The following is a 27,877-nucleotide window of genomic DNA, read 5'->3' as shown; positions in this document are numbered from 1 at the left end:
CAGTTCTTTTCCCCTGGGCGGGCGCAGCCGAGCAGGGGGGGTTGGGCATGGGCTCCGGCCTCACGGCGGCACCGTTTTGGGGTGAGAACGGGTGGGTTTGGGGGCGGACAGGGCGCTGCGCCGCCGGGAGGGCGCTGCCGCTTTAAGGGTGAGGGCCGGCTCTGACGTCACGGACCCAGCCTTCCGCTAAAGGACCGGAAGGGGCGGCTCGGCCGGGCGGAAGTGGGTGGTGTCGGTGGTGGCGTGCCCGGATGTTGCGGCGGGTCCTGATTGGTTGCTGAAATCGAGGTGGGGCGGTGCTATCGGCGTTTTGGCAACAACCCGGAAGCGCTGAGGGCAGCTGGCGGCCTCCGGGCGGCAGGTCAGCACCGGGCCCGCGGTCAGGGCCGGCGGGCCCCCCCCCCCCCCCCCCCCCCCCAGCTTCAGCCGGGGCCTGGGGGGGGAAGGCGGCTTGGGGGGACCGGGGGGGATCCCCCTCCTCTCCTGGGGGGCCGGGCCTGGCGGCTCCGGTGGAGGGGGTGGCCTCGTATCGGCTTTTCGTTCGCGGGGCTCCGGTCAGGGGGGTTTTGGCCGTGGGTGTTTTTTCCCTTAGGAAGGGGGACCCGGCTTGGCCCCCCCCCCTTTCTGTGTTTTGGGGGGCTGGAGGACCGTGGGGGCTTTGGTTGGGCGGTCCGGGAGCCCGTGGGAGCTTTGGCTGGGCGACCCTCTATTCGTATTTTGATTTTTTTGGGGGGGGGCTGTTGGGTTATTTTCAGAAAGGGAAGGGAGGGGGAGGCTGTTCGGGCAGGGACAGGCAGACCTGGGGGGCTCCTCTGCTCTCCCTTGCAGGGGAGGGGCTGTGGGAGTTCTGGAGGGCTCTAATTTGGGGTGGGGTGTCTTCGACTGTCTTGCTGTGGGAATTGGCTGGGGGAGGGGCTGTAGTCTGGGGTCTTGCAGCTCAGGGAGCGGGGGTGTTTTGGGCACTTTGTGTTGAGGAATGCTGTGGAAAGTAGAGGAAGCTCTGGGCTCGGGGCACTGGGAGTTACAGCGTGTGGGTGCTGTCTGTTCTCTCTGGGGGGAGAAGGACTGTGGAACTTGGGGGGAGGGAGCTTTGGTTTGGGGAGGTGACTGAGCTCTGGCTTGAGGGAGCAACTGACCCCCCACCCCGGTAGAAGCACTGGTGAGGAGGAGAAGCTGAAGCCCACTGAGCTGTGGCTGTCACACCCTGTGAGTGAGCACTTTGGCACAGCAGCCTCTTGCAGGACAGAATCCCGCAGTCCTTAGTTAGGGTGAGAGGCCTGTGGAGGCCCCTTCGGGATGCGGGCTGGGACACATGGGCCTGCCTGCCTTAAAAAGGGGCTTCTGCTCCCGAGTAGCCCCAAAAGGCAACTCCTCAGGTGGTGCTTAGCTCAGCTCAGGACCTTTCCCCTGTTTAGGAAGGAGCTGTGGGAAGTTGTGGGGTTGCGCATGTGGCAGTCGCGTTGCTGGAAGGCTTGCAAGGTGCTCTGGATTCAGCGTTGTGATTTCATAGGGCATTTAACCCTTACACTGGTCCAGGTGACTTTTCCAGGGGGAAAATGACTTTTTTGGTGTAGGGGGAAGAGCGTTGTGGAGGGTTTCTGGGCTTGCAGCCCTCAGACAGTCTCAGTGCTTCCTCCACTTCAAATTTATCAACTTGTGTGACAGGGCTGTGGGTGAGAAGGGGTTTGTCGGGACCAAGCGGGAGGCAGATGCACGGATCAGGTCGAGGTGCATTCCTGGGGTGACGGGTGTGCCTCCCGCAGTGCAGGGGAGAAACGGGTTGCGACTGTGCCTGGGCCAGAGCAATTTGGGATTGAGCTTGTTGGGTAAGGACAGCTCTGCTGAGCGGCAGTGGCTGGAAGGATGGCCTTCAGCTCTGTCCTTGTCTCACCGCTGTGTAAGCGAAACAGTGAACACTGCAGTGTCGAAACCTCACATAAAGCTGCTTCTGCTCGAGCCTGAATGAAATTCTTTAGCCATCTCACCCCAGATGAGTGACCAGCACTAGTTTTGTTCTGTGGAGAGAAAACTGAAAAGGAATCGTTGCTTTGGGTAGGATTTGGATGGATCAAACTCCAGCTTGAAATCATTTGCCAAGGACTGATCTTGAATTTGTGGCTGCCTTCCAGGTTGGTAAAGGTAAATAGCCAAACGCTGTGCCCAAAAAGAGCTGGGCTTCTCCCAGATTCCTCCCTCAGGACCTAGCTTGGCTCGTGTATTAAACACTTTTCTGCTGAGGCAGGGTGATCCTATCAAGGAAAGACAGTCCTCAGGAAGCTGGATGAGTTATCTGGTTTATGCTGGTTTTGATACACTTGATTTTCCTCTCACTACAGAGTTCGTCAGCCTTGTAGCAGCTTTGATGTGTGTTGTTATGCCTGACCATGCCGACGTCAGCCTCCCACCGGAGGAGCGAGTACGAAGACTGATCCAGGTGGGAAGCGCCGTGGAAGTGAATGAGGACATCCCACCACGACGCTACTACCGCTCCGGTGTGGAAATCCTCCGCATGGCGACCGTTTACTCGGAGGAAGGCAATATCGAGCATGCCTTTATTTTGTACAACAAATATATCACGTAAGAGCAGCGTTGCTTCGTTTGCAAGTCACCTGTGTCAATACAAGGGGTTGTGGGTTTGGTGCTGCATGTTTTGAGCGTGTCTAAACACTGGAGTCTTGCTGAGCTGGAAGAACTGGGTTCTATCCAGAGCTCTGCTCCTTTTGAATTTCGTTTCCCACAGAGGTGAGGATGCAGCTGCTTAGACTGAACAGATGTTGTAAAGGTGTTGAGGTACAAACCCGCAAACGCCGCTCACTTCTTTGCAGGAGGTTTGTAAAAGTTCCCTTTGAAGCCAGGCTGAATTTGTATTTCTCTGCCCCTCTGCTAGTGGAGACTCCTGTCAGCAGGAGGGAGGTTTCCTCCCTGGATGTCAAAGCTTCCTGGTGTTTTATCACTGCAGAGTGGTTAGATTGGCCTCGATTGTCGCTAGGTTGGCCGTAACATCGTCTGAACTGGCAAGGATCTGTGGTCAAGGATCTCAGTATTTGGTATCTACCTGGAAAGGATCTAGGCTGGTTGGCGGCTTCTCTAATAAACCAGCTTCGGAGGAAAAGCCTGCTTTACACTTAAGTTACTCCAGCCTTTTACAGCAGGTAGTGAGGTCCTCCTGTGGGTACAGGGACCAGCTGTAGTTTTAGTTTTACACCTTGGAAAGAATCTAATCTGCTTCCCCCCGGCACAAACACACACACATACACCCGAGCCCTTCTCGGGAGGGACATGGGGAAGGGTTCTGGGTCCAAAGAACCTGATTCTGCTCAGCCGGTGAGTTCCTTGAGTACTGAGGACCCTTCTAGAAAGCCCCAGATCGTATATAAGCCCAGCCAACTCCCTGTTTGGTGTTTCAGCTGCTGCGTCTCCAGCTGTAGCATCTACATTCCATGTAGACAAGTGCAGGGCTGCATATTCTTGCTGTCACCTCTGCAGCTGCCCAGAAATGAGCCATCTTGGGTCTGAAACCCCAGTGGAGCGTACACTGTGGTGGTGTGGTGTCAGGTCTGGATCGTGTCTGAGCAGCCCAGAGTACGAGCGGAGTAAACAAGTGCCTCTCTGTCAGCCGTGCCCGTTGGTGTTTAATGGGCTGAAAACTGTGATTCTCAGAAAATATCCCCGTGGCACAGTGTGTCCCATTCCTGTAGGCTTTTTGGCTAAGAGCCTGGCCCTCCCACATTCACTCAGTGCCACTCTGGTATGGTCTGTGCCGTGCCCACGCTACCTGTTTATCCAGAATGTGGTTGGCATCTCCGTGGGCACTTTCTCTCCCTGCCCCCGTGTGCAGGGTTCCTGCCCCTTAAATCCAACACATTTTTCTCTGGTTAGCTTTTCTTCCTGCCTTGCACTTCCTGAGCTTTTATGGGCATCATAGAGAGCGCCCTGGGCGGCTGCACAGGGAGCTGGGAAGTGTAAAACCCTTGGGAAGGTTTCCAGGCTGGTTACGTAGCCAGGGCTGAAGGAGAAACTCTTTAACTAAACAAATGAACGAAAAGTGCCTTTGTTATAGCAGTGATAGGTGCTGGCGTGTTTTCTCTTCAGCAGCTTTCAGATGCTCGTGGCTTTTACGTTACCCTGGCTGCTGGCTGCCAGGTAGGTGGAAAAACTTTCCCTTGGCGCTATTTCTCCAGTGTGGACGAATACGAGCTGTTGCCCAGGATTGTCCAAAGAGATGAACTCAATGTCACAGTCATTCCTTTAAACGAAGGTGTGAAGCTGTAGCTCAAGCAGGAGGCTTGGTGTAGGGTTTTCTACGTGTCCTTCCCCAAGGGGCATGATCCAGAAGGCAAGAGCGAGGCACTGGTAATGAGAGGCTCTCGTGGGACGTGTTCTGCTCTCCTGTTTCTAGAAAGGGGATCGGAATTCTTCACCTGGTGCTTCAGCCCACGCCTGCAGCCAGCGCTGTGGCCGTCCTTTCTCAGAGCCCGGCTGCGTGGCCTTAGTGCAGGCGCTTCCCGCATGGGGCTGCACCTCTGGGAAGGAGAGAACTCCAGCCCCGGAGGCACGTGAGAGGCTCTTTGCTCGGTGCGTTTGGTGGGAGCGACCGCATCGTCCTTGGGAGCGAGAAGCTGGATTTCTCTTTATTTCCCGATACAGCGCTCCCCAGGGCTGATCTTAAGGCCTGAATTACGGGGTGAGGTCTGTGTTGTGGTGCCTGATTTGGGGAGCCATCGGGTTTGAGACAATCTTGTCTAGACATGGGGTAATCTCCAGATGGATCTGCACTCAGATTCCCATTGAGGCAGCCAGTTCCCCGTTTGGCCTCTGGCCACCTGCTCAGTCTCGCACAGGCCATTTTGCTGCACAGCACCTCTCACAGCGCCACCGGGCTGGACTTACAACGCACTTCTCTTGTCACCTTGTGAGGCATCTGCTTGTTTGTCTTCTTGAACAGCTGCTTCTGCTTTGATGCGAGCAGATGTTTTCCCTGAATCGACATCAGGCACGCTAGGTTTGATTTTTGCTAGGGCCAAATAAGAAAAGAAAAAAAGAATTTTCTGTGGTGTTTGGGCTCCTGGTTTGCCTGCGTGGCTGCGAGCTGCTAAGATTGGCTCCAGGGGTTTGTGTGGGGTGTTCCAAGGGACTCGAGAGATGCTGGCTTGGCGTGCGTGCCGTAGCAGTGCTTAAAAATAGCCTGTGATGTGGCTGCTCGGTGCCAGACAGCTGCTGCTCATAGTGGACTTGGGAACAGGCAGAGGTTTTGAACAAGCCCAAAAACTCCTGGCGATCGGAGCGGCAGGTTTCAGTCTTGCCAAGCCTCAGCTGGGCTGTCGATAGGAAACATGAACCATTCCTGCCCTTCCTCTGCCTCCAGCCCCAGCCTGCCGCTGCCTGGTCTTGCCCCAGGGTTTCCTCTGGCTGTCTGAGTCCTCCTCTCATCCTGCTGCCCACTTTTTCCCCCCCTTCCTAACTTGTGGAAACCCAGCTGTCTCTGCTGCTTTTTCCATCCTCCCTAGGCCAGCATCTGCTCTTAATCCTTCTTAATTAATCCCTTCCATTTTAATCTGCTAGTTATTGGCAATGATCACAGCCTTGTTTTGTCTCCTCGACACAGTGACCTACTTCGCAAGCACCAGCCGGGAGCGGGGACCTTGCTGGGCGTTTCGGATGGAGCAACGGCTTCTCCGTGGCTCCAGGCTGTGACGTGGTTATGCTGATCCTGTGGTCTCTGGCGAGAGCATCCTCACGCTTTCCGTGGAAACCAGGAGCATTCAGTGTTGCAAAAAGTCCTCCTTTTTCCCAGAGGACTGAGGTTTTGAAGCAGCTGGCTTTATTTACTGCGCACACACAGGCTTCTCAGCATGAAGAGTGCTCTCACTCTGTCTCCCCTGCGTCTTGCCCGCTTGGCTCTGCTTGGTTTGTTTGCGCTGCTCCCTGGGGCACATTCTAGTCCTCGCTACCCTTATTCCTTGTGCCTGGGCCCGAGGCTGCTCTCTAAAGCAGCTCCTTCGGATGCTGAAGCGGTGTATCAAGGCAGGCAGGGGGGGTTGCATTGTGCCCACAGGCTTTGTGGAAGCTCGGAGCAAGCACAGCTCCGCTTGCAGGAGACAAGGACCCAGCTAAGCTCGCCAGGAGCTCACCCTGAGCATGCAGTCGTCTGATGCGCCACTGGGGACTTGTCCAGAGCTAATTCGGGGATGCCTCAAGCCTGGAGAGCCTCCTAACGCTGAGCCAGAGTGAATTGCCCAATATTTGTAGGCTTTGTTCCTTGTTCTAGTGCTTGCAGTACTCTTTCTCTGCATCTTCACTGCTGTGTCCTTCAGAGCTCCTTGGAAGGCGGGGGGAACAGTTATCCTGTTCGTAGAGAAGCCGAAGATTAACCCGCTCGTCATCGTGGTGGGAGCGGGATGATGTTGAGCTCATTCTTGATGTTCCTCCCAGAAATCTGCCCAGAAATAGATCCCTGCTGCCTGAAATATTGCCCTGACCTTCCAGGATGGTCGGGCCACAGAGCTGAAAGGCTCCAGATGCCGCAGCTGGGGATGTTGTGAACTTGCTTTTAGCTTACCTGCAAGTTTTCCCTTTTCAAAGTCTGAGTTAATTTCCCCACCTCTTGCACAAACTCTTCCTCCGTACAGAAGGACAGTGTGAGCACTGAGTCAGCCAAGTCCTTGAGCTTCTGTGTAATCCCCTGGGATGCTCGCAGAGGCGTAGGCAGGTGCCCAAGGACCTTCCTGAATCGCTACCAGTGTCCTTGGTGGTTTAGACTGGCTTATTAATGGTTCTGTTCAAAACAAATGTATTTATCCCTGAGGATCACCTCCAAAGTCCAGGTGGAAGAAAAAAACCTCCTGAGTGAGGTGCTCCCCTGGGACTGAACAAGATCTCCTGTGTGCCGTGAGGAGCTCAGAAAGCTGTTATATGATGATTTCCTGCAGAAAGGCAGATGACTATCCCGATTGCGGGCAGCGTAGGGCCCGGGGAGGTGGCGGAGCAAGGGGACAGTGCTGGAGGGAAATGAGCTGTACCCCCAAAATGCTGCTTATTGTTTTGTGTTTGTCCCTTTCTGCTGTGATTCCGAAATCGCCACTCAGCAGGCGGCTGGTAACAGCACGGACAAGGATCTGGAGTTCTGTGGGCAAAGCAGAAAACTCTGCAGTGAGCTTTGCTTTGGACAAGTGTAATTTTAAAGGCAGGGTAGAAGGGAAACCAACCTTGAATTATATTTCTGTGGAAGGGGGGGGTAAGGCAGCGGTTTTACTGACGTGGTCTAGCTGGCTTTCCTGCTGGAATTGCAAATCTCCGTTTTGAAAGCTGAAGTTTCCTTGAAGGGAATGCTTTTTGCTGGTTACCTTTTGCTTTTAGAAGTAGTCTAGGATTGTGGGGGCTCTGCAGTGCATAGACTTTTTCTGCCTCAAGCTAATGTTCCCCTTTAACGTAGCTTCTCTCCTGTGTTTACAGGCTCTTCATTGAGAAGCTGCCACAGCACCGTGATTACAAAACTGCCGTCATACCCGAAAAGAGGGAGACAGTGAAAGTAAGTAGGAACGTCACCAAGTCCCTAATGGCTGTGGTCGGAAATGCTTTGGGGTCATCACCCTGGAGGTTTTTCATGGCTCTGGACTGAGTGATCCACACAAATGCTGAGAAGCCTTGGCTTGGCCAGGCAGCCCTGACCCCTTGGGTTTGGGTTCTTCTTACCCTGCCGTACTTGTGCTGGGCTGGCTGTGATTGTCCAGTTTACATTCTGCTGAGCACTGGGGTGTCCTTTCTTTCCTGTTAAACTCCCTGCTTGTTAAAGACCACTTCGCTTTGCCATGCGTGGGGGCTGGATGCTCACTGCAGTGGCTCTCGAGGGATTTGCCAGGGGATCCTTGGAAATTGCTCACAACCACGAGGAGCTACCACTCCTCTGCTCAACAATGAGCAGAAGCGAAGGACGACGTTGCGTAAGCTCTTGCTCGGTGTTGTTGAGGGTGCTGTCCGTGCCACCCAGCTACACCGCGCCTGGCTGCAGCCTGTCCACCCGTGGTGCTGGAGCTGCTCAGCTCTTTCTGCCTCGTGAACGAGTAGATGGTTTATCACCTCTGGGTGCTAGACGTCCATTGAGTCTTGTTTCTCTTGCCTTGGGGCTATCACACTCCTACAACCGTGTTTCCTCCCTCCAGAAACTGAAAGAAGTAGCCTTCCCCAGAGCTGAAGAGCTCAAGGAGGAGCTGTTAAAGAGGTACGCCAAGGACTATGCTAAGTACAAGGAGCAGAAGGTGAGTGAGAGGAGACTGGAGGCCTGTGCTCCCCAGAAGGAGCCTCCCTCAGCCGCAAAGGGTTTGGAAGAGGGCAGGTCTCCAGGGCTCCCTGGGTGCTCGGAAATGCCATGCGTGGGTAGCGCCGGCTTGCAGGGTGCCACCTTGTCACCTGAGCACAGGGCTGTCCCCATCACTGATGCCGTTATGGAGGTGAATCTGTCATGGGTGTCCCTGCATCTCTCTTTGTTGAGCATCCTGGAGGCAGTCTGAGCCGGGGCTGTGGTTGGCTTGGTTGTTTTCTCTTTGTCCCAACATGAGGTCTGGGTCTTATGATCCAGAAAACTCAGCAGGCGGCTGGTAACAGCACGGACAAGGATCTGGAGTTCCGTGGGCAAAGCAGAAAACTCTGCAGTGAGCTTTGCTTTGGACAAGTGTAATTTTAAAGGCAGGATAGAAGGGAAACCAACCTTGAATTATATTTCTGTGGAAGGGGGGGGGGGGGAAGGCAGCGGTTTTACTGACATGGTCTAGCTGGCTTTCCTGCTGGAATTGCAGATCTGTTTTGAAAGCTGAAGTTTCCTTGAAGGGAATGCTTTTTGCTGGTTACCTTTTGCTTTTAGAAGTAGTCTAGGATTGCGGGGGCTCTGCAGTGCATAGACTTTTTCTGCCTCAAGCTAATGTTCCCCTGTTTGCTGGTGTCCCTTGGTGTATTTCTCCTTGTAGAAGGCGGAGGAAGAGGAATTTGCACGCAATTTGGCTTTGCAGCAGCAGCTAGAAGAGGAGAGGAATCGGGTAGCCCTGATGAAGCAGCAGCAGGCAGAGCAAGAGCAGTTTCATGCCTTTGAGGAGATGATTCGACGACAGGAGCTGGAGAAGGAACGTCTAAAGATAGTGCAGGAATTTGGAAAGCCAGAGCAGAGTCCCGAGTCTCTGGATGGACCCCTCATCCCTGGCGTGGAAAAGCCTCCGACTGATTTAATCCCAAAGGTTCCCGTCTCTCCAGTTCACCCTGCAAGTCCATCAGCGGGGACTGTCTCATCCAAACCTCCTGTTGTGGACAGATCTTTGAAACCCAATGCTCTGGGGAACACGGAAACCAGTTAGTACCTCCCAGTGCACCCTTCTCCCTTGCTGGGACTGAGCCAAACACTGCTGAGGAGCTGATTGCTCTGGGAGGCTCTTGGAAGTATCTGGTCATGGTTCCGGCCCTTCCAGGGGTGTGACCTTCCAGGTCACTGGATGTTCTCCCTGTTGGCCAGTAATGGTTTGCAGGGCTTCTTTTTCTCTCCCCCCCCCAACCAAATTCTTCTTTTTCTCTCCCCCCCCAACCAAATTCTTCTTTTTCTCTCCCCCCGCCCCGACCAAATTCTTCTTTTTCTAACCCCCCTCCCTGCCCCAACCAAATTCTTCTTTTTCTCTCCCCCCCCAAACAAATTCTTCTTTTTCTCTCCCCCCCCAACAAATTCTTCTTTTTCTCTCCCCCCGCCCCAACCGAATTCTTCTTTTTCTAACCCCCCTCCCTGCCCCAACCAAATTCTTCTTTTTCTCTCCCCCCCCAAACAAATTCTTCTTTTTCTCTCCCCCCCCAACAAATTCTTCTTTTTCTCTCCCCCCGCCCCAACCGAATTCTTCTTTTTCTAACCCCCCTCCCTGCCCCAACCAAATTCTTCTTTTTCTAAACCCCCCCCTCCCTGCCCCAACCAAATTCTTCTTTTTCTAAACCCCCCCCCGCCCCGAACAAATTCTTCTTTTTCTAACCCCCCCCCCCGCCCCCACCAAATTCTTCTTTTTCTAACCCCCCTCCCTGCCCCGACCAAATTCTTCTTTTTCTAAACCCCCTCCCTGCCCCCACCAAATTCTTCTTTTTCTAAACCCCCTCCCCCGCCCCCACCAAATTCTTCTTTTTCTAAACCCCCTCCCCCGCCCCCACCAAATTCTTCTTTTTCTAAACCCCCCCCCCCCCGCCCCGACCAAATTCTTCTTTTTCTAAACGACCCCCCCCGCCCCGACCAAATGATTCTCCTCCAAAATGCTGATTCAGACATTTCCCAATGACTGTTTTTTGACCAGTGACACATCTTAATTCAAATGTGGGGTTTTTTTTGGGGGGGGGGGGTGGTGGTGTTCATTTTTCTTCACAAAAACTCGGGTTTGACACAACGCTAAAGGTTTCTTTCTCTCTATGTGTCTCTTTGCCCGTTTGGAACGAGGTAGTGGCTGTCCTTTATGAAGTGTCACTGTGACTTCATTTATCTGTCGCTGTCACTGCCGTTGTAAGGGAGCACTGAACATTTCCAGGCTGAAACGTTTCAGTCTAGTCCCTTCAGGTACCGTTTCTCCGACATCCCCAACTGTCATCACTCGTTGTGCTCCCGTTGTCCCCACAGATGCGAGTATGGATGTCCTCCGCCAGGTCATCGTCCCGAGGGAACTCTGCCAGAAATTCCTCCAGCTGGCTGATGCCAACACGGTCCGGGGTGTGGAGACGTGCGGGATCCTCTGCGGTACCCTGGTAAGGTGATAACCGGGATTAAGACCCCGGGAGCAGCGCGGAGGCGCGGTAGCTTTGAAAACAGCTGGAGGACCCTGGGTTTTGCCACGGAAGGCTGTAGTGCAGTTTCACTGATGGCTGAGCTTTCCTGTGGGTGTTAGGGACGATCTGCCCTTCCTTTTCCTCCCTTTTTTAGGATTTCCTCACGCTGAGGTGTCAGGCACCGTGTCCCCACGGGTGTTCAGCTTCCCCTCGCTCCTGTTGATGGCTCTGCTGGGTACCTGCCTCCAGGACCCCCCGCGCTGCCGGTGACAGGCGGCCCCGGGGACGTGTCCTTTTGGTACCAGCAGGACTGAGGTGTCCCAGCTATGAGCTAGGACCCTCGCCAAGCCAAGGCTGTGCAAACACCGACTGGAGACAGTTAGTTCTTCCGCAAACAGGTTGCGTGCCCAGGTTTCTATTGGCAGCTCCAGCCTGTCTCCCCTGTGCTGCCCGGGGCTGCTTTGCTTGCAGGAGTTCGCTTTGAAATGAAATGGTTTGCTGTAGCAACTTTCTGCAATCCAGCTGCTCCCAGACACTTGATGATTATTTAATTATGAAGCATCATCTCCTAGTGAGTGGAGAGATTTGCTTCGGTGGGTGGCCAGGACTTCTCTGAGCTCTTGTGGGTTGCTCTGCACATCAGGGGAAACGAAATCAAGCTGTGGGTCATGCTCAGCCTCGGAAAATCCCGTGACGCCTTGGTCAGTAACTTACCCTTCCCATTTCAGTGACTGGTAAATGGACAGTACATCCATGGGATTGTTTCCAGACCTGCTGTTCCCTGGGCTGAGCCCCCGAGTGATGAATGCACAAACACTGCTTTCCCAAAGCTTGGGAAATTACCTTTGCACCAGTGGGCAGCAGCAGCGTTTCTTGCTCTGGGGGGGTGTCAGGTGGGTAACAGCCTCCCCGTGCTGCCTTGCAGATGAGGAACGAATTCACGATAACCCACGTCATCGTTCCCAAGCAGTACGGAGGCCCCGATTATTGCAACACGGAGAACGAAGAGGAGCTCTTCGTCATCCAGGATCAGTACGGCCTTGTTACGCTAGGCTGGATCCACGTGAGTCGCTCGTTCCTGTCGCGCTTCCCAGCTGGTCTTTCAGCCAGGAGGGAAGGGGGTGCGTGGAGCAGGGCTGGTGGAGGAGGATTTACCAGGGGGAGTGGCGTGGAGCGGGCAGCATCCTCCACTGGGGCTTCTCCCCCTCCGCTGCTGGGGCTTCTCCATCGGATCGGTGCAGTCTCAGTCCCTACTTGCGCTGCGGGAGAAATCTAGGCTCGCTTTTAAATTTGGTCCCTCCTTAAAACATCGGGCCCTTTGAAACTGGGGTTTGGGGCATGGAGCTGATGTTTCATCCAGCTAAAAGCTGACTGCAGAGGCACCGTCGGGGCATCCCGAGCTCCTGCTGGCAGCGCAGAGCCTCTCTCGTGGTGCAGCCTTGTAGTAGCGCTACTTTTCACAGACAACTCTGTGCGGCTCTGCCGTAGGATGTGCCAGTTCCAGATTCCTCCGCTGGCTTCAGTGCTGCCCTGCTTGCCTGTCCCCACGGAGCCTTTGGCAGTCGGATCGGTGCCAAGCAAAATGTTTGGTGCTGCTGAGTAATCTCTCGAAAGCAGCAGCTGCCTCACGGGCTCTGACAAATAAAAGCCTGCTGCGTGTGCCTGATGTGTGCGGGGTGTCTGCTTTTGGTGTTAACCCTTCGGTGACAGCCCTGCGACATTCGGGGACCCTCAGGGGTTCCTTTGACCTTCCTGCTGGCCTTGACAACAAAAACGTAACAAGGAAAAGGACAAAGACCTTTCAGCAAGAGTTAGGCGGTGAAATCTTAGCTGTTAGCTGGAGATGGGGAAGGTGGTGGCTGGCTGTGGTCGTCCAACCCTCGGCTGTCTTGGTGGAATGGGATGTTGGACATATGGAGACGTGGAAAGTGCCTCGGTGGTATGTTGCTCCAGGAGTAGCTGTGTGAAGTGCCCTGCAGGGAGACACGCATGAAAGCATGGATGGTGTTTTGCCTTGAAGTATGACTTCACCTGGGATACGGCCAGAAATTTAGAGCTCCTCCTGTACTTTCTCCAACTGAAAAAGAGGAGCAGATGTTTTGGGATGATCCAAACCCATTTGCAGTGTGCAAGCATGTCCTCTGTGCCACCGGCGGAGCTGTGTCTTCCCTGTTGCAACCTTCTCTTGGTAGACGTGGTCCCTTTTGGACCGGTTTTCCAACCGACTTTCTCTTTTCCCTGCGTTTCAGACTCACCCCACGCAGACAGCCTTCCTCTCCAGCGTCGACCTGCACACACACTGCTCCTACCAGATGATGTTGCCGGAGTCCATTGCTATTGTGTGTTCTCCAAAATACCAGGAGTAAGTATGGACGCGGGGTAAGGAATGCCATCCCCTCTGCCTCTCTAGCCTCTGCAGAAGGGATCCAGGGGCTCGGAAGGGATCCAGGGGCTCGGAAGGGATCCAAGGGCTGTTTGCCACGACCTCTCCTCTATCGGATTCCTGGTGTGGGAATAAATAACATGACAAGTCACATAAAGCTTTACCAAAAGAGGCTGGAAGAGCGTCTGTGGTTCGACAGCTCTTCCCAACTGGTTTGGGGGGTCGTGTCCAGGCGATGGGTGCCCACCTGTGAAAGGAGACCAGCCTGTGGCTGCAGGGCTGGGGGGAGGAGTGTCACGGGCAGAGCTGTGTCCCGCAGCGTGCATCTCTGCTCTCGGGGGGAGCAGACTCAGGCACGCTCCTTGAGACCCAGGAGGAGGTGCTTCTATTTGCAGAGGCTTGTGCTACACAGAGTTTGTGTTTATTTGCTCTAGGACGGGGTTTTTCAAGCTGACGGAGCACGGCCTGGAGGAGATCTCTTCCTGCCGACAGAAAGGATTCCACCCACACTCCAAAGACCCCCCCTCTCTTCACTGTAAGTCACCCCAGGAGGCAGCGGGGGCTGTGGGACTGTGGGTTGGCGTGTTGGACACTTGAATTTATATCTGGGGGGGGTGGTCCTGGGCTGTGGCCCAGGACAGGAGGGTCAGCATGGCAGGGGCTTGTCTCTTCCTAGGATTGAGGGTTTAAAGCTTTTGAACTTGTTAGCGGGTTGGGGGTGCGGTGCACAGCACTTCTCTGCAGAAACAGGTCAAGGCAGCGGCGAGGGCTTGTGTTTGAGAGGGAGGTTTGTATTTGTGTCCTGCCGTGGTCTCCGAGGCACCGCGCAGGGCGCTGGTCCGAGAGGGCTGTTGTGTGAAGGGCGCTGGGTGCAGTCGTGTCAGGAGGTGGAGGAGACTCACCTGAGCTGTGGGAACATCTGGATAATCCCTGTCCCCTCTTCCCCTCTCTTCCAGACCTGCAATCACGTGTCCGTTGTCGAGAGAGACGTAGTCCTGATGGATCTCCGATAGGCCTCTTGCCTTAACTGTTTACAGAAAACCATCTACCTTCCACCTAGGCCTAAGGAATTCTATATATTATTTTTTTTCCCCTCCTGTAGCAGACGATTTCTACCGTGTGGTGATCCTTTCCCTTCCTCCCCCAATAACCACGGTGAAATCGGTACCCTGACCTCAGTGGGAGCACATGAAACCTCAGTGCCCAGCATCGGGCTGACAAAGTGGTGCTGAGGTTCCAGGCGCGGAGGAAAAAAGCTAACTGGAGTTTCAAAGACAGAAGTTAACACTGAAGCAATTGTTTAATACTCTAATCTATGGCTTGAACAGCTTTGGGGGGGGTGGGGTGGGAGTGTTCCCTGTGATTTGCTGCAACTTTGAGGTGTGGAAACCTCTTCAAGTGCTTTCCAAAGTGATTTGTTTCGCCGCTCGCTCTGGGTTGCGGTGGTCTCAGTGCAGCTGGCTGGAGTAGATAAATCTTTGCTGTAGTTTAAGATTGCGCCCTCCCAGCCCCTGTCACCTCACACAAGAGTTTATCACCGCTGAGCCGGAGCAAATCCTGCTTGCTGGTGCTCAGCGCTTTGCCCGGTGAGGCAAAAAAGGGGCTCAGGCTCCTTGGGGAGCCCCTATTTCAGCATTCTGGGGGAGAAGGTACCTGGCTGCAGCAGCGCTTTGCACAAGCTGCGTCGTTCCAGCGGCGTGAGGGGCGTCTGGCAGCTTTATCCCGGGTGTGAGGTTCACTCTGGACCTTGTGCCGCCCGGCGAGGGCTTGGCTTCAGCTTGTTGCTGGTGTCACCCTGGAGGAGGCTTTTGGTCCCCTGGCCACAGTGCTGTCACCTGAGGGCTCTACTTCGCCTCTCGGGAGACGGGACTCCAGCAGCTTTTGCCGCTTCGATCCTCAAACGCCACCGTGCCCGATGGCCTCGGCGCTTCTCAGAGCAGCGCGATGTCTGTCCTGGCTGAGAACAAGCACCCCGTGATGTCACGTTTGGCTGGGGACCCCCTCCGAATTACTGCTGTGGGACCACCCGGCGGCCGTTTTCCTTCCCCGCACTCCGCGCTGCATCTCCACCCTCGCTTCTGCCGCCGTGGGGAGGGGAGCAGCGGTGCTGGAAGGTGGAAGCATCTGGGCTCCAAGGGCTGAGCGTGATGCGCAGCGTCTCCACGTCCTCGGGCAGGATGATGACCATCAGCATGTGGCTGCGCGGGGAGGGGGGAGATGGCTGGAGCTGCCTTCCCACCTCTGGCGTGCACGCAGACCTGTTCTCTGTGTCATGTCCTTGTCCTTGGATGTACAAAAATCTGTGGTGTACAGTTTAAGGCAGATGGTTGCGTGATCTTGGCTGGGTTTCTTTTGCTGCTTGGGTTTGTTTTTTTTTTTTTCAAGCTAGATCAGGGGGTTGGAGGGCTCTGGTGAGGTTGAGAGCAGGGAAGGAATCTGTTTATGTAGGGGTTGTGTTTATTTGTGACGGCTACCGCCCTGCCTCCTGCATGACAAACTGCTGCCACCATCGTTTTTGCGCTCAGTTTTGGAACCCAGCTACCCCCCGCCCCACCCCCCGCCCCCGGCAGTGGGAAGGAAGCAAGTGGACTTCAGGGGCAGCTGTAGAAACTAATTTTCAGACCTGATTTATTTAAACCGTGCTCCAGGGTGGGTTTTGCAGCCTGGGGGTAGGGATGCTCATCCCACAGCCCCGTGCAGGATGGAGCCATCTGCTCTTCACCCTGACGGCCCCCCCACACACTGCGGGGACGAGAGCTGGGCAAGCCCGTCTTGCAAAGCGGCAATTCCTTCAAACGGACGGCGAATATTTATCTCCACTCCCCATCCCTGAAGGTCTCAGGGCTGAGCTGACCCCAGCATCGAGCAGAGAGCACCAGCCAGGGCGAGGAGCTGGTGGCAAATCACAACTTTGTGTGTAAGTTTGTCCCAGTGACCGATAAAACCCTCGTGGAGAATTTTTGAAATACTCACAGCGCAGCCGGCTGCGAGGGCTGCGTTTCTCACGTCAGCGGCCAGCTGCTGCCTCGCACTCTCTGAGCTGGCGGCTTTTTAATCGCATTTTTTCACTTAAAGTCACTGAGTCATCACTTTTGCGTGGCAGGATGAATGCTGATAGCCTCGCACTGCCGCCTGCGTCCCGCTCACCCTCCCCTCTCTCCAGCTGCCCCAGATGTGACTGTTACATCGTAAAGTTGCTCAGCATGGGGGGTTGAATTTGGTAGGCGCTAAACCCCAACAGAAATAGTTTTTATTTTCTGCAGTGACAGGGGTTGTGTGTTCGGGGGTTTCCTGCAGGCAGGGGGTGATGCTTATCTCTGCCTCGGACTTGGGACCTGACCCAAATCCCTGCCCCGGCTCTCGCTGCCGGGTTGCCCATCCTCTGCGGCAGCCCAAGAGGTTTAAAGCGCGAACGTTACCCTTGTAGGGAGGTGCGGAGGGCCGGGAATTCTGAAATCCCCTGGCAAACCGGGACTTGGCCCCCTCCTCATCCTGCCTTCATCCCAGCGCCAGCCTCGGGGATGCTTGGCGTTCCTCGAGCATCCCAGGGCCGCCGGGCACCCTCCCCAGCGCCCAGCCCCGGCACGGCCGCCGGCTGGATTGGCTGTGGTGGCCAAACGTTGCCTTTTTAGGCTGCACGGCTGCTGCCGCGCCGGCCCAGCTCCAACTGGCCGTGCCGAGGTGCCGAGGGCCGCGTTGGGTACCCGGTGCCTCGGGCTGGGCCGAGGATGGAGGAGCCCCCTGAGCTGGTGCTGCAGTGAGGTCGCAGGGGGATGCCCCGTGGGTTGCTCTGGGTGGCTTTGGCACGGTCCCCACCACCTCAGGGTGGGATGGGGTCCTGCCACCAGCTCCGCTCCCTCCCCCCGGGACTCTCCCGGCACATTCAACCTCAGATATATTTATTTTTTTCCCCCCTCAACTCTCCGCTGGGTTTGGGGTTAATTTTTTTTTTTTTTTTTTTTTTTTTTTTTTTTTTGCATCATGTCATATATGGCAACCTTTTGCCTCGGTGACCTCATGTTTGGCATCGGACCAAGGGAACAGGGTTGGGATGGGAAGGCAGCGGCTGGTCCCCAGGGCTGTGCGGTGGGCACACCGGCAAGTGCACAGCCGGGGGACAAATCCGGGTTTTCCCGGAAAAAAGGGGACAAATGGGACAGAGCCACCCAGGGGGGATGTTGGTGGAGCTGCTAGCAGGCTGGGGAGGCACCAGGTCGCTGTCCTGCCCTGTGGGGTGACAGCCCAGGGTCTGCTCCATCCCTCCGGGGCCATGGGGGGACACCAGGACACGAGTCCATTCCGGTGGTGGTGGGACCCTGCAGCCCCCGGTCCTTGGTGCTGCACCGGTGCCGTGGTGCCCCTGCCCGGAGCCCGGCTTGGCACCCGGTAGAGCAAAGCAGGAGGCAGCCCGGGCACCCTGCGCCTCAGTTTCCCCATCTGCAGCCTGAGCCCCTGTAGCCCCGGGGGGTGGCTCTGGGTCATCTCCCCTGCCCCAGCTCCTTGTGGGGGGTCCCCAACGTGGGACCGTTGCCCTTAAGAAGGCAGCTGGGGGGTTGCAGCTGCTGGTTGGCCCCTGCGAGGGCCACGGGCCCCTCGGGCTCCACTGGCTTTGTACAGGGCTGGGGGTGGCTCTGCCCCCCCCCATGCCACGATCAGGCATGAGGGGCAGGGACAGCACCCCTGTTGTGCCTGGGGGGGGTCTGGGCTCATCCAGCCTCCAACACCCCCTGGGGGAGGGGGTGAGGAGCTGGGTGCCCCTGTGATGCAGGGCTGGGATTCAGGCATCCTGCTCCAGCCGAGCATCTGGGAGGTGAGGGGCTTTGGGGGACCGAAAGCCCAACATGGGGGGCAGAGAGAGAAACCCCCCTGGGAGAGAGACCCCAAAGGTGCCGAATGCCGGGGATACGGGGGAGCTGAGGCTGGGAGGGAGCGATGCGCCAACCTGGTGCGTTTCCAGCATCTCGGAGATGTCAAACTCCCGTCCGGGCCGCGGGGTGTCCCCCCCAGCAGAGCCCTGACCCCCACCACCGCTCGGGTGGGGTTTCTCCACGCTCTCCCCGGGAACCGGAGCTGCTTCCACCCCCTTTTTGCCGAGAGTGTCGCTTATAAGGATTTGTGTCTCACTTGTTTATCGGAGCGGAGCATAAAAGGAACAGACTCCCAAATTGGCTCTTGCCTCCCAAGCATCCCCACATACATTTTTCTTACAATAATTAACCGTGCTGGGTCCTACCATCGGTCCAAGGTCAATTTAATGAAATAAAACACCTTATATGGCCATATGGCTAACACACCATCACTTAGCCTATTTAGGGTCTTTGTTTAGAGAGGATCCGCCTCTGAGGTTTCACGGGCTCCTGGTATTTATACCAAAGGCGCCCTGGGACTCGGTCCCAGAGGAAAGGAGCTCTCGCCTCTGCGGTGAGTACTGCCCAGCCCTGCCTCCCCTCTGGCTTGCAGGACAGCGGGAAGAAAAAAAAAAAACCACCCCGGGGGGGTTCGGGGTGCCCCAGCATTTATGGGGTGGCCCCGACTGGGTTTGCGCAGACAGGGTGCAGTGGCCACCCCAGCGCATCCCCCCAGCCAGGGGCTTCCACGGAGGCAACGAGAGCTGGGCTGCGGCCAAAGCGGGTCGTGCTCTTCCAGAAATCCCCAAGATTTTGGGGTTTTTTTCTTTTCTTTTTGGGCTCCTGCGAGGTTTTTGCCTGCTTCCCTCTGGATTCAGGAGCGCATCTGCTGGTGGAGAGTGGCACCCTCTGGGAAGGGTGATTTTTTGCCCCGTTTTTGGGAAAGGATGCGAGGGCAGAGCAGCAAGGAGCTGCTGAGACCGAACTGGACGAGAGGCCATCGCCTGCCCTCCCCCCGCCCGCTCGGGAGCACCGGCCTGGCAACGCCGGAGCTGAGCACGGGCACCAGGCTTTGGCTCCCGTTCGGGCACCGGCTGGCGACGGATGGAGCAGCAGCATCGCACGGAGCAGCATCTGTGGGGGATGAGCATCACCCGCTCCCAGCACCGCCACGCCGGGGGTCCCAGCTGGCAGCCACCCCCCCCCCCCCAAGGATTTTGCGGGGCTGTGCATCCCCAAGGACTCCAAACCCTTCCGACACCCAAAGCCGGACATGGTGGCACGGCGTCACCCCCTCCTCACCCTCCCTTTAACGCTGCTTTTCCCCCCTTGCCCCAGCTTTTCCCCCAGGTCCCCCTGACCACCAGCCACCGGCCCCACCATGTGCGAGGAGGAGACCACCGCCCTGGTCTGCGACAACGGCTCCGGCCTCTGCAAAGCCGGCTTTGCCGGTGACGATGCCCCCCGCGCCGTCTTCCCCTCCATCGTGGGGCGGCCCCGGCACCAGGTGGGTACCCAGAGGCAGCCCCCAGCCACCCCCTGTTAATTATGCCCTGCGTTAATTAGCAAAATGAGGCTAATGAGGCTGCCTCTCGCGGCGTTAGGGTGTCATGGTAGGCATGGGGCAGAAAGACAGCTACGTGGGCGACGAGGCGCAGAGCAAGAGGGGCATCCTCACGCTCAAGTACCCCATCGAGCACGGCATCATCACCAACTGGGATGACATGGAGAAGGTGAGACCCCCAGGGCCGGGATGGGGAGTGGGTGCTGGCCCCAGTTTGGGGTAAGACCCCAATTCTCCATCGCCCGCCTTAGATCTGGCACCACTCCTTCTACAACGAGCTGCGCGTGGCCCCCGAGGAGCACCCCACGCTGCTCACCGAGGCGCCCCTCAACCCCAAGGCCAACCGGGAGAAGATGACCCAGGTAAGGCGCCGTGGGACACCTGGTGGTGGGGACGGACCCTCCGAAACCGCAGGGGTCTGGGGGCGTTGGGGGTTTAGCTGGATGGAGCTGGCTGTCACCAGGGGCTGGCGCGGGATGGAGGAGCGGGCGGTGGTTGAGCTCCTAGCGGTGGGCTCGCTGGCTCACATGGACCCGCGGGCTGTGCCGTGCAACGCGCTGACGTGTGTGACGCTCTGTGCAATGCCATGACTCATGTTTCCATGTGATGCGCTGACCCACGTGCTCCTCAGTGCAACGCAGCCACCTGCGTGTTGTTCTGCGCCATGTGCTGACCCACGCGCCCGTGCAATGCAACAATCCACTTATTTTTCCATGCAATGCAACAATCCGCATGTTTTTCCATGCAATGCAACGATCCGCGTGTTTTTCCATGCAATGCAACAATCCGCATGTTTTTCCATGCAATGCAATGATCCGCGTGTTTTTCCATGCAATGCAACAATCCGCGTGTTTTTCCATGCAATGCAACAATCTGCATGTTTTTCCATGCAATGCAACAATCCATGTGTTTTTCCATGCAATGCAACAATCCGTGTGTTTTTCCATGCAATGCAACAATCCGTGTGTTTTTCCATGCAGAGCAACGATTTGTGTGTTTTTCCGTGCAATGCAACAATCCGCATATTTTTCAGTGCAATGCAACAATCCGTGTGTTTTTCCGTGCAATGCAACAACCCGCATATTTTTCAGTGCAATGCAACAATCCGTGTGTTTTTCCGTGCAATGCAACAACCCGCATATTTTTCCATGCAATCTGTTGACCCTGTCTCTGCGGGAAGGCACAGCCCCCGTGGGTCAGGGTGGGATGTGCTGGGGACCTCTGTGGTCCCCCCCTAACCCGCTGGCTCCTTCACCATCCCAGATCATGTTTGAAACCTTCAACGTCCCCGCCATGTACGTCGCCATCCAAGCCGTCCTCTCCCTCTACGCCTCTGGTCGCACCACAGGTGAGTAGTAGGACACGCAGCATCCCGGTGACCACAGGTGATGGGGAAGGGACCAAGGCCCCTCCCTCACCTTCTTCCCGCTTCCCAGGCATCGTCCTCGACTCCGGGGACGGTGTCACCCACAACGTGCCCATCTACGAGGGCTACGCTCTGCCCCACGCCATCATGCGTCTTGACTTGGCCGGCCGCGACCTCACTGACTACCTCATGAAGATCCTCACCGAGAGGGGCTACTCCTTCGTCACCACCGGTACGGGGCCAGGAGGGGGGTACGGGGTGATGGGCGACCCCGTGGTGCCGCCGTGGCACCGGCTTAAGCCCGTTTGCCATCGTCTTCCGCAGCCGAGCGGGAAATCGTGCGCGATATCAAGGAGAAGCTCTGCTACGTGGCCCTCGACTTCGAGAACGAGATGGCCACAGCTGCCTCCTCCTCCTCGCTGGAGAAGAGCTACGAGCTCCCCGACGGGCAGGTCATCACCATCGGGAACGAGCGGTTCCGCTGCCCCGAGACCCTCTTCCAACCTTCCTTCATCGGTGAGCCCACCCCAAATTGCCCTGGCTGCCCCCTCGGTGGTTGCCCCCCATCCCCACCACCCCACCAGCGGACAACCAGCTCCCATGGGTGCCTCGCTGAGGTGTCTCAGGGCTCTCCCAAGCCCTTCGCACCCCAAACGTGGGGAGCAACCCATGGGTGACACCATGGCTCTTCGGCTCTTTTGGGAAGCCCTGAGGAGACTTGGGTGGGGGTCAGGGTGCTAACAGCCCCCTTCCACCCCAGGCATGGAATCAGCTGGCATCCATGAGACGACCTACAACTCCATCATGAAGTGTGACATCGACATTCGCAAGGACCTGTACGCCAACAACGTGTTGTCCGGTGGCACCACCATGTACCCCGGCATCGCTGACCGCATGCAGAAGGAAATCACGGCGCTGGCTCCCAGCACCATGAAGATCAAAGTAGGTTTTGGGGTGGGGGTGTCTGGGGGGCAAACCATGGCCACCAACACCCCAAAATCCTCTCCTGGTGGAGATTTGGGGTGGTGGATCAAGGGGTGCATCCTAACGGCCGGTGTCTCGGCAGATCATCGCCCCGCCGGAGCGCAAGTACTCGGTGTGGATCGGCGGCTCCATCCTGGCGTCCCTCTCCACCTTCCAGCAGATGTGGATCAGCAAACCCGAGTACGACGAGGCCGGACCCTCCATCGTCCACCGAAAATGCTTCTAAGCCCCCTCCCCGCCCCACGGCGGCCCCCCCACCCCGGCCCGGGTGCTGCGCTCCTCCTCGGTCCCCGCTGCTCCTCCCTGCCACCCACTGCGCATTAAAGCCTTTTCTCCAGGCTCGGCCCCTTTTCTGGGAGATTCTGGGGGGTTGGGGGGGGGAGGGGCAGAGGGGAGGGGGGATGAGGGTAATGGGGGGAGGGGTGGGGAAGCCCCAACCTCATGTTGGTGCCCCTGTCATCATGCTGATGCCCTCAATTCTGCCTTGATGCCCCCAACACCATGTTGATGCCATTTGACCCCATGTTGTGGCCCCCACCCCATGTCGATGCCCTTTGACCTCACGTTGTGGCCCCCAACCCTGTGTTGTTGCCCTTGACCCCATGTTGATGCCCCCAACCCTGTGTCGATGCCCTTTGACCTCACACTGTGGCCCCCAACCCTGTGTTGATGTCCTTGACCCGTGTTGTGGCCCCCACCCCATGTCGATGCCCTTTGACCTCACACTGTGGCCAGCAACCCTGTGTTGATGTCCTTGACCCATGTTGTGGCCCCCACCCCATGTCAATGCCCTTTGACCTCACACTGTGGCCCCCAACCCTGTGTTGTTGCCCTTGACCTTATGTTGTGGCCTCCAACCCCATGTCGATGCCCTTTGACCCCATGTTGTGGCCCCCAAACCTGTGTCAATGCCCTTAACCTCATGTTGGTGCCCCCAATGTGATGTTGGTGCCCCCAACCCCATGTCGATGCCCTTTGACCTCACACTGTGGCCCCCAACCCTGTGTTGTTGCCCTTGACCCCATGTCTATGCCCCCAACTCCATGTCGATGCCCTTTGACCTCACGTTGTGGCCCCCAACCCTGTGGTGTTGCCCTTGACCCCATGTTGATGCCCCCAACCCTGTGTCGATGCCCTTTGACCTCACACTGTGGCCCCCAACCCTGTGTTGATGTCCTTGACCCGTGTTGTGGCCCCCACCCCATGTCGATGCCCTTTGACCTCACACTGTGGCCCCCAACCCTGTGTTGATGTCCTTGACCCATGTTGTGGCCCCCACCCCATGTCAATGCCCTTTGACCTCACACTGTGGCCCCCAACCCTGTGTTGTTGCCCTTGACCTTATGTTGTGGCCTCCAACCCCATGTCGATGCCCTTTGACCCCATGTTGTGGCCCCCAAACCTGTGTCAATGCCCTTAACCTCATGTTGGTGCCCCCAATGTGATGTTGGTGCCCCCAACCCCATGTCGATGCCCTTTGACCTCACACTGTGGCCCCCAACCCTGTGTTGTTGCCCTTGACCCCATGTCTATGCCCCCAACTCCATGTCGATGCCCTTTGACCTCACGTTGTGGCCCCCCAACCCTGTGGTGTTGCCCTTGACCCCATGTTGATGCCCCCAACCCTGTGTCGATGCCCTTTGACCTCACACTGTGGCCCCCAACCCTGTGTTGATGTCCTTGACCCATGTTGTGGCCCCCAACCCTGTGTTGATGTCCTTGACCCATGTTCATGCCCCCAACCCCATGTCGATGCCCTTTGACCTCACATTGTGGCCCCCAACCCTCTGTTGTTGCCCTTGACCTTATGTTGTGGCCTCTAACCCTGTGTTGATGTCCTTGACCTCATGTTGTGGCCCCCAACCCTGTGTCAATGCCGTTGACCTCATGTTGGTGCCCTCAACGTGATGTTGTGGCCCCAACCCCATGTTGATGCCCTTGACCTCATATTTGTGCCCCTGACCCCATGTTCATGCCCCCAATGTCACATTGATGCCCTCAACCCTGTGTTGATGCCCCCAACCCCATGTCTATGCGCCTGACCTCACATTGGTGCCCCCAACCCCATGGTCACGCTTCTAACCATGTGTTGATGCCCTCGACCTCGTCTTGGTCCCCCCCCTAACCTTCTATTGATGCCTCCAACCCCGTGTCAATGCCCTTGACCCCATGTTGGTGACCCCAGCCCTGTGTTGGTGTCCCCCAACCCGATGGTGATGCCTTTGACTCCATGCTGGTGCCCCCCCAACCCCATGTTAATGCCCTTGACCCTGGGCTGGTGCCCCTGTGTCATGTCGATGCCCTTGACCCCACGTTGGTGCCCCCAGCCCTGTGTTGGTGCCTCCCAACCCCATGTTGATGCCCTTGACCCCCACCCAACCCCATGTTGATGCCTTTGACCCCATGCTGGTGCCCCCAGCGTCACGTTGATGCCCTTGACCCCATGTTGGTGACCCCAGCCCCGTGCTGGCGTCCCCCACCCCAAGTTACGCCACGCTGGTGCCCCCCAGCCCCGTGCTGGTGCCCCCCCCCATGTTACCCCACAGTGGTGACCCCAGCCCCGTGCTGGTGCCCCCCCCATGTTACCCCACGGTGGTGCCCCCAGCCCCGTGCTGGCGTCCCCCCCCCCCACGTTACCCCCACGGTGGTGCCCCCAGCCCCGTGCTGGTGCCCCCCCCCCCACGTTACCCCACGGTGGTGCCCCCAGCCCCGTGCTGGTGCCCCCCCCCACGTTACCCCACGGTGGTGCCCCCAGCCCCGTGCTGGTGCCCCCCCCCACGTTACCCCACGGTGGTGCCCCCAGCCCCATGCTGGTGCCCCCCCCCATGTTACCCCACAGTGGTGACCCCAGCCCTGTGCTGGTGCCCCCCCCCCCATGTTGATGCCCCCCACCCCACGGTGGTGACCCAGCCCCGTGCTGGCGTCCCCCCCCCCCACGTTACCCCACGGTGGTGCCCCCCAGCCCCGTGCTGGCGTCCCCCACCCCACGCTGATGCCCTTGACCCCACGCTGGTGTCCGCAGTGTCACGTCGATGCCCTTGACCCCGTGTGAACGCCCTTGACCCCACGTCGGTGCCCCTGATCCCCCGGTGATCCCGCACCCCACGCTGCTGCCCCGCCCTTCCCCCCCCCACCCCCGCCAGCGCTGCCAGGACATGCGGTGGGCGGGGTTACATTTGCATAAATTAACATCCCACCCACCCACCCCGCACCGCGCGTGCTTCCCGCTGCCGCTTCCGCTCCTCCCCCCTCCCCGGCGCTTCCCGCGTGCTGACGTCACGGGGCTTTGGCAGCGCGCGCCGCTCATTACCATTTCATTAGCATATGACGCGGGAAGGCGGAAGCGTTGGCGGGATGGGGCGGTGCGGGGCCACCGTGCGCCTGGCCCTGGAGGGGAACATCGGTACCGGGGGGGCGGGGCGACACGGGGGGACGGACGGGGACACACAATTTGGGATGCGGGGAGCTGCTTGGGGGGGCAGGAGGATTTGGTGGGTGATGGAGGTGGGGATTTTGGGTGCTGAGGGGGGGTCTGACTTAATTTCTGTAGTTAAATAGTATTGCTGCCTGGCTGGGGGTGGGGGGGCACCCCAGAAAGCTGCGATGGGGGGGGGGGGGGCACGCCAGAAAGCTGCCGTGGGGGGGTGGGGGGCTCACCCCAGAAAGCTGCGTTATGGGGTGGGGGGGACACCCCAGAAAGGTGCGTTATGGGATAGGGGGGTCACCCCAGAAAGCTGCGGTGGGGGGTGGGGGGCACACGGGCTCACCCTGCGCTGCTCCCCGTAGCCGTGGGGAAATCGACGTTCCTGCGGCTGCTGGCTGCCACCTTCCCCCCAGTGGCACTTGGTGACCGAGCCCGTGGCACAGTGGCGCAAGGTGCCAGCCGGCGGCACGGCGGAGGTAACGGCGGGTACCAGCTGCGTCGCGGCATCGTCCGGCACTGCGGCGGTAAGGGGGGACAGCCTCAACCCCCCCCAGCTCTTCTTTCGTAGGCGCTCGTGGGCTCCACCAACCTTCTCCAGATGATGTACCAGGACCCAGCCCGCTGGTCCTACACCTTCCAGACCTTCTCCTGCCTCAGCCGGCTGAAGGCGATGCTGGAGCCACCAGCCGAGCACCCCCCTGGGACCCCCCACCCTGTGCAGGTCTTTGAGCGCTCCATCTACAGCGACAGGTACCCGGGACCCCCACGTTCCAATAGGAAAGATGTGGGATAAAGGGATTAAATGGGATAACGAGCATCCACACCACCCGTGTCATGGCACCTGGGGCAAGCAGAGCCACCCCCCCGAGTGAAGCCCGGAGTGATGCTTAATTACAGAAATGAGCTTGTTGGACAATTTGGACCTTTGTTATCCCCCCAAATAATTTTGGCTGGTGGCTGCCCCATCCCCCACTGTGTCAGGCAGTGGCTTGGAGTCCTTTCAGTGGTGGCAGTGGCAGCTGCCCGGCCCCCAGCGTCGCTGAGCCCCAAATTCAAGATTTCTGACTTAATTGCAATGCCTGTGGTACCTGGTCGGTGGAAAAAACCCAGCCATGAAGTCACCTGGGGGGGGGGGGCGGGGGGGCTTGGCAGTGCCGGCTGCCCTGTCCCACCTCTGTCCCTGGCCAGGTACGTCTTCGCCAAGAACCTCTTTGAGGCCGGGCACCTGCAGGCGCTGGAGTGGGCCATTTACCAGGAGTGGCACGGATTCCTGCTGCGGCACCTGACGTCCCACGCCGCCCTCCACGGCTTCCTCTACCTGCGGGCAACGCCGCAGGTGGGTGCGGGCGAGACCCCCGAGCGCAGCCGGAGGGGGATGCGGCCGGCGCTCGGAGCCCGGCGAGCACCTGGAATTGCCAGAATGTTGGGGTTTAACCGTAAGCCGCTGCCCCTGAGGAGCGGGGCCTGCTTGTGTTCCTGTGGGAATGCCGGCGGGAGTTTTGCTGTGGATTCTGGAGTGGATGTTGCGGGGGGAGGGCTGCAGCATCTTCCAGGGATGCTCGATGCCCGGCTGCTCCCCGGGCGATGCTTTGCTGGACACCTCCATCCCGTTAAACTCCCGTCTCCGGTTAACCTCCTGTCTCTCCCGTTAACCTTCCCATCTCCCTGCATCCCGTTAACCTCCCTTCTCTCCCATTAATCTCCCATCTTTCTGCATCCCGTTAACCGTTAACCTCCCGTCTCTCCCATTAACCTCTTGTCTCCCCGCATCCCTATAACCTCCCATCTCTCCCATTAACCTCCCGTCTCCCTGCATCCCATCAATCTCCCTGCATCCCTTCAACCTATCTCTCCCTGCATCCCGTTAACCCCGCATCTCTCCCATTACCCCCTCTCCCACATCCCGTTACCCCTGGCTCTCCCGTTAACCTCCTGCCTCCCAGACGTGCCTGGAGCGGCTGCGGCGGAGGGCGCGGAGCGAGGAGGGGGGCATCCAGCTGGGATACCTGCAGCAGCTCCATGCCCAGCACGAGCACTGGCTGGTGGATAAGACCACGGAGTGAGTCTAAACCCACCCCCGCCGTGCTCCTGGCACCCGGACCAGTGGTGGTTTTGGGGTGACCCCCCTGATTTGGGGGGGGGGGGTGTGTGTATTTAACCCTTCTCTCCCTCCTTTCTTCAGGGTCCACTTTGCCGGTGTGAAGCACGCACCTGTCCTGGTGCTGGATGTGGACAAGGACTTCGAGCACGACGCGGACGTGCAGGGTGTCCTCATGGCACAGGTGGGCACAGCCAAGGCGGCACCGCTTGGCAGCATCCCGCTGAGCGCCGGCAGCGCGGGCAGGGTGCTGCCTCCCAGCTTCCCCCTCATCTTCATTTTCCCATGGGGAAAAAAGTTAATTTCCACACCCTTGGTCCAAGTTGGTTTAAAGCTGGGCCATCCCGGTGCCGCACTCAATTGACTTCTCCCTGCAGGTGGAGGCTTTCGTGACAGCACTGCGAGCTGAAGCTTTCCCGTCGCATCCCGACCCTCTGTGAG

At 57.8% G+C, this 27,877-nt stretch overlaps 3 protein-coding genes across 7 annotated transcripts; all 3 read left to right on the top strand.

The window, feature by feature from the left end:
- The first annotated feature begins 218 nt into the window (after positions 1–218).
- Positions 219–14,465, top strand: STAMBP (STAM binding protein). 5 transcript variants are annotated; one of them, XM_013296734.3, is made up of 11 exons: positions 236–361; positions 2,057–2,129; positions 2,337–2,577; positions 7,453–7,528; positions 8,160–8,255; positions 8,961–9,336; positions 10,625–10,749; positions 11,696–11,833; positions 13,020–13,132; positions 13,588–13,688; positions 14,110–14,465. In XM_013296734.3, exons 3-11 carry the CDS (start codon positions 2,363–2,365, stop codon positions 14,178–14,180), a joined length of 1,311 nt encoding a protein of 436 aa, XP_013152188.2. In that variant the 5' UTR covers positions 236–361; positions 2,057–2,129; positions 2,337–2,362; the 3' UTR covers positions 14,181–14,465. The 5 variants fall into 5 exon arrangements, with proteins under 5 accessions (XP_005234292.2, XP_013152188.2, XP_013152187.2 ...); XM_013296733.3 differs by having other exon boundaries at positions 2,057–2,139; XM_055820211.1 differs by lacking the exon at positions 236–361 and adding an exon at positions 901–1,206.
- Positions 14,466–18,503: 4,038 nt separating this feature from the next.
- ACTG2 (actin gamma 2, smooth muscle) lies at positions 18,504–22,272 on the top strand. Its single transcript, XM_005234233.4, has 9 exons — positions 18,504–18,574; positions 19,339–19,507; positions 19,605–19,733; positions 19,816–19,926; positions 20,828–20,912; positions 21,001–21,162; positions 21,255–21,446; positions 21,691–21,872; positions 21,997–22,272. Exons 2-9 carry the CDS (start codon positions 19,382–19,384, stop codon positions 22,138–22,140), a joined length of 1,131 nt encoding a protein of 376 aa, XP_005234290.1. The 5' UTR covers positions 18,504–18,574; positions 19,339–19,381; the 3' UTR covers positions 22,141–22,272.
- A 2,978-nt stretch (positions 22,273–25,250) lies between these two features.
- Positions 25,251–27,876, top strand: DGUOK (deoxyguanosine kinase). Its single transcript, XM_055820423.1, is given in 8 exon segments — positions 25,251–25,317; positions 25,701–25,744; positions 25,746–25,814; positions 25,907–26,088; positions 26,527–26,674; positions 27,282–27,397; positions 27,521–27,620; positions 27,814–27,876. Coding segments are annotated over 8 exon segments (771 nt in total). The 5' UTR covers positions 25,251–25,268.
- Position 27,877: the final 1 nt, after the last annotated feature.

The sequence above is a fragment of the Falco peregrinus genome, chromosome 17 (assembly GCF_023634155.1).
Source record: "Falco peregrinus isolate bFalPer1 chromosome 17, bFalPer1.pri, whole genome shotgun sequence".
NCBI classification, from domain to species: Eukaryota; Metazoa; Chordata; class Aves; order Falconiformes; family Falconidae; genus Falco; species Falco peregrinus.
This window is presented reverse-complemented; position numbering and strand designations above follow the sequence as displayed.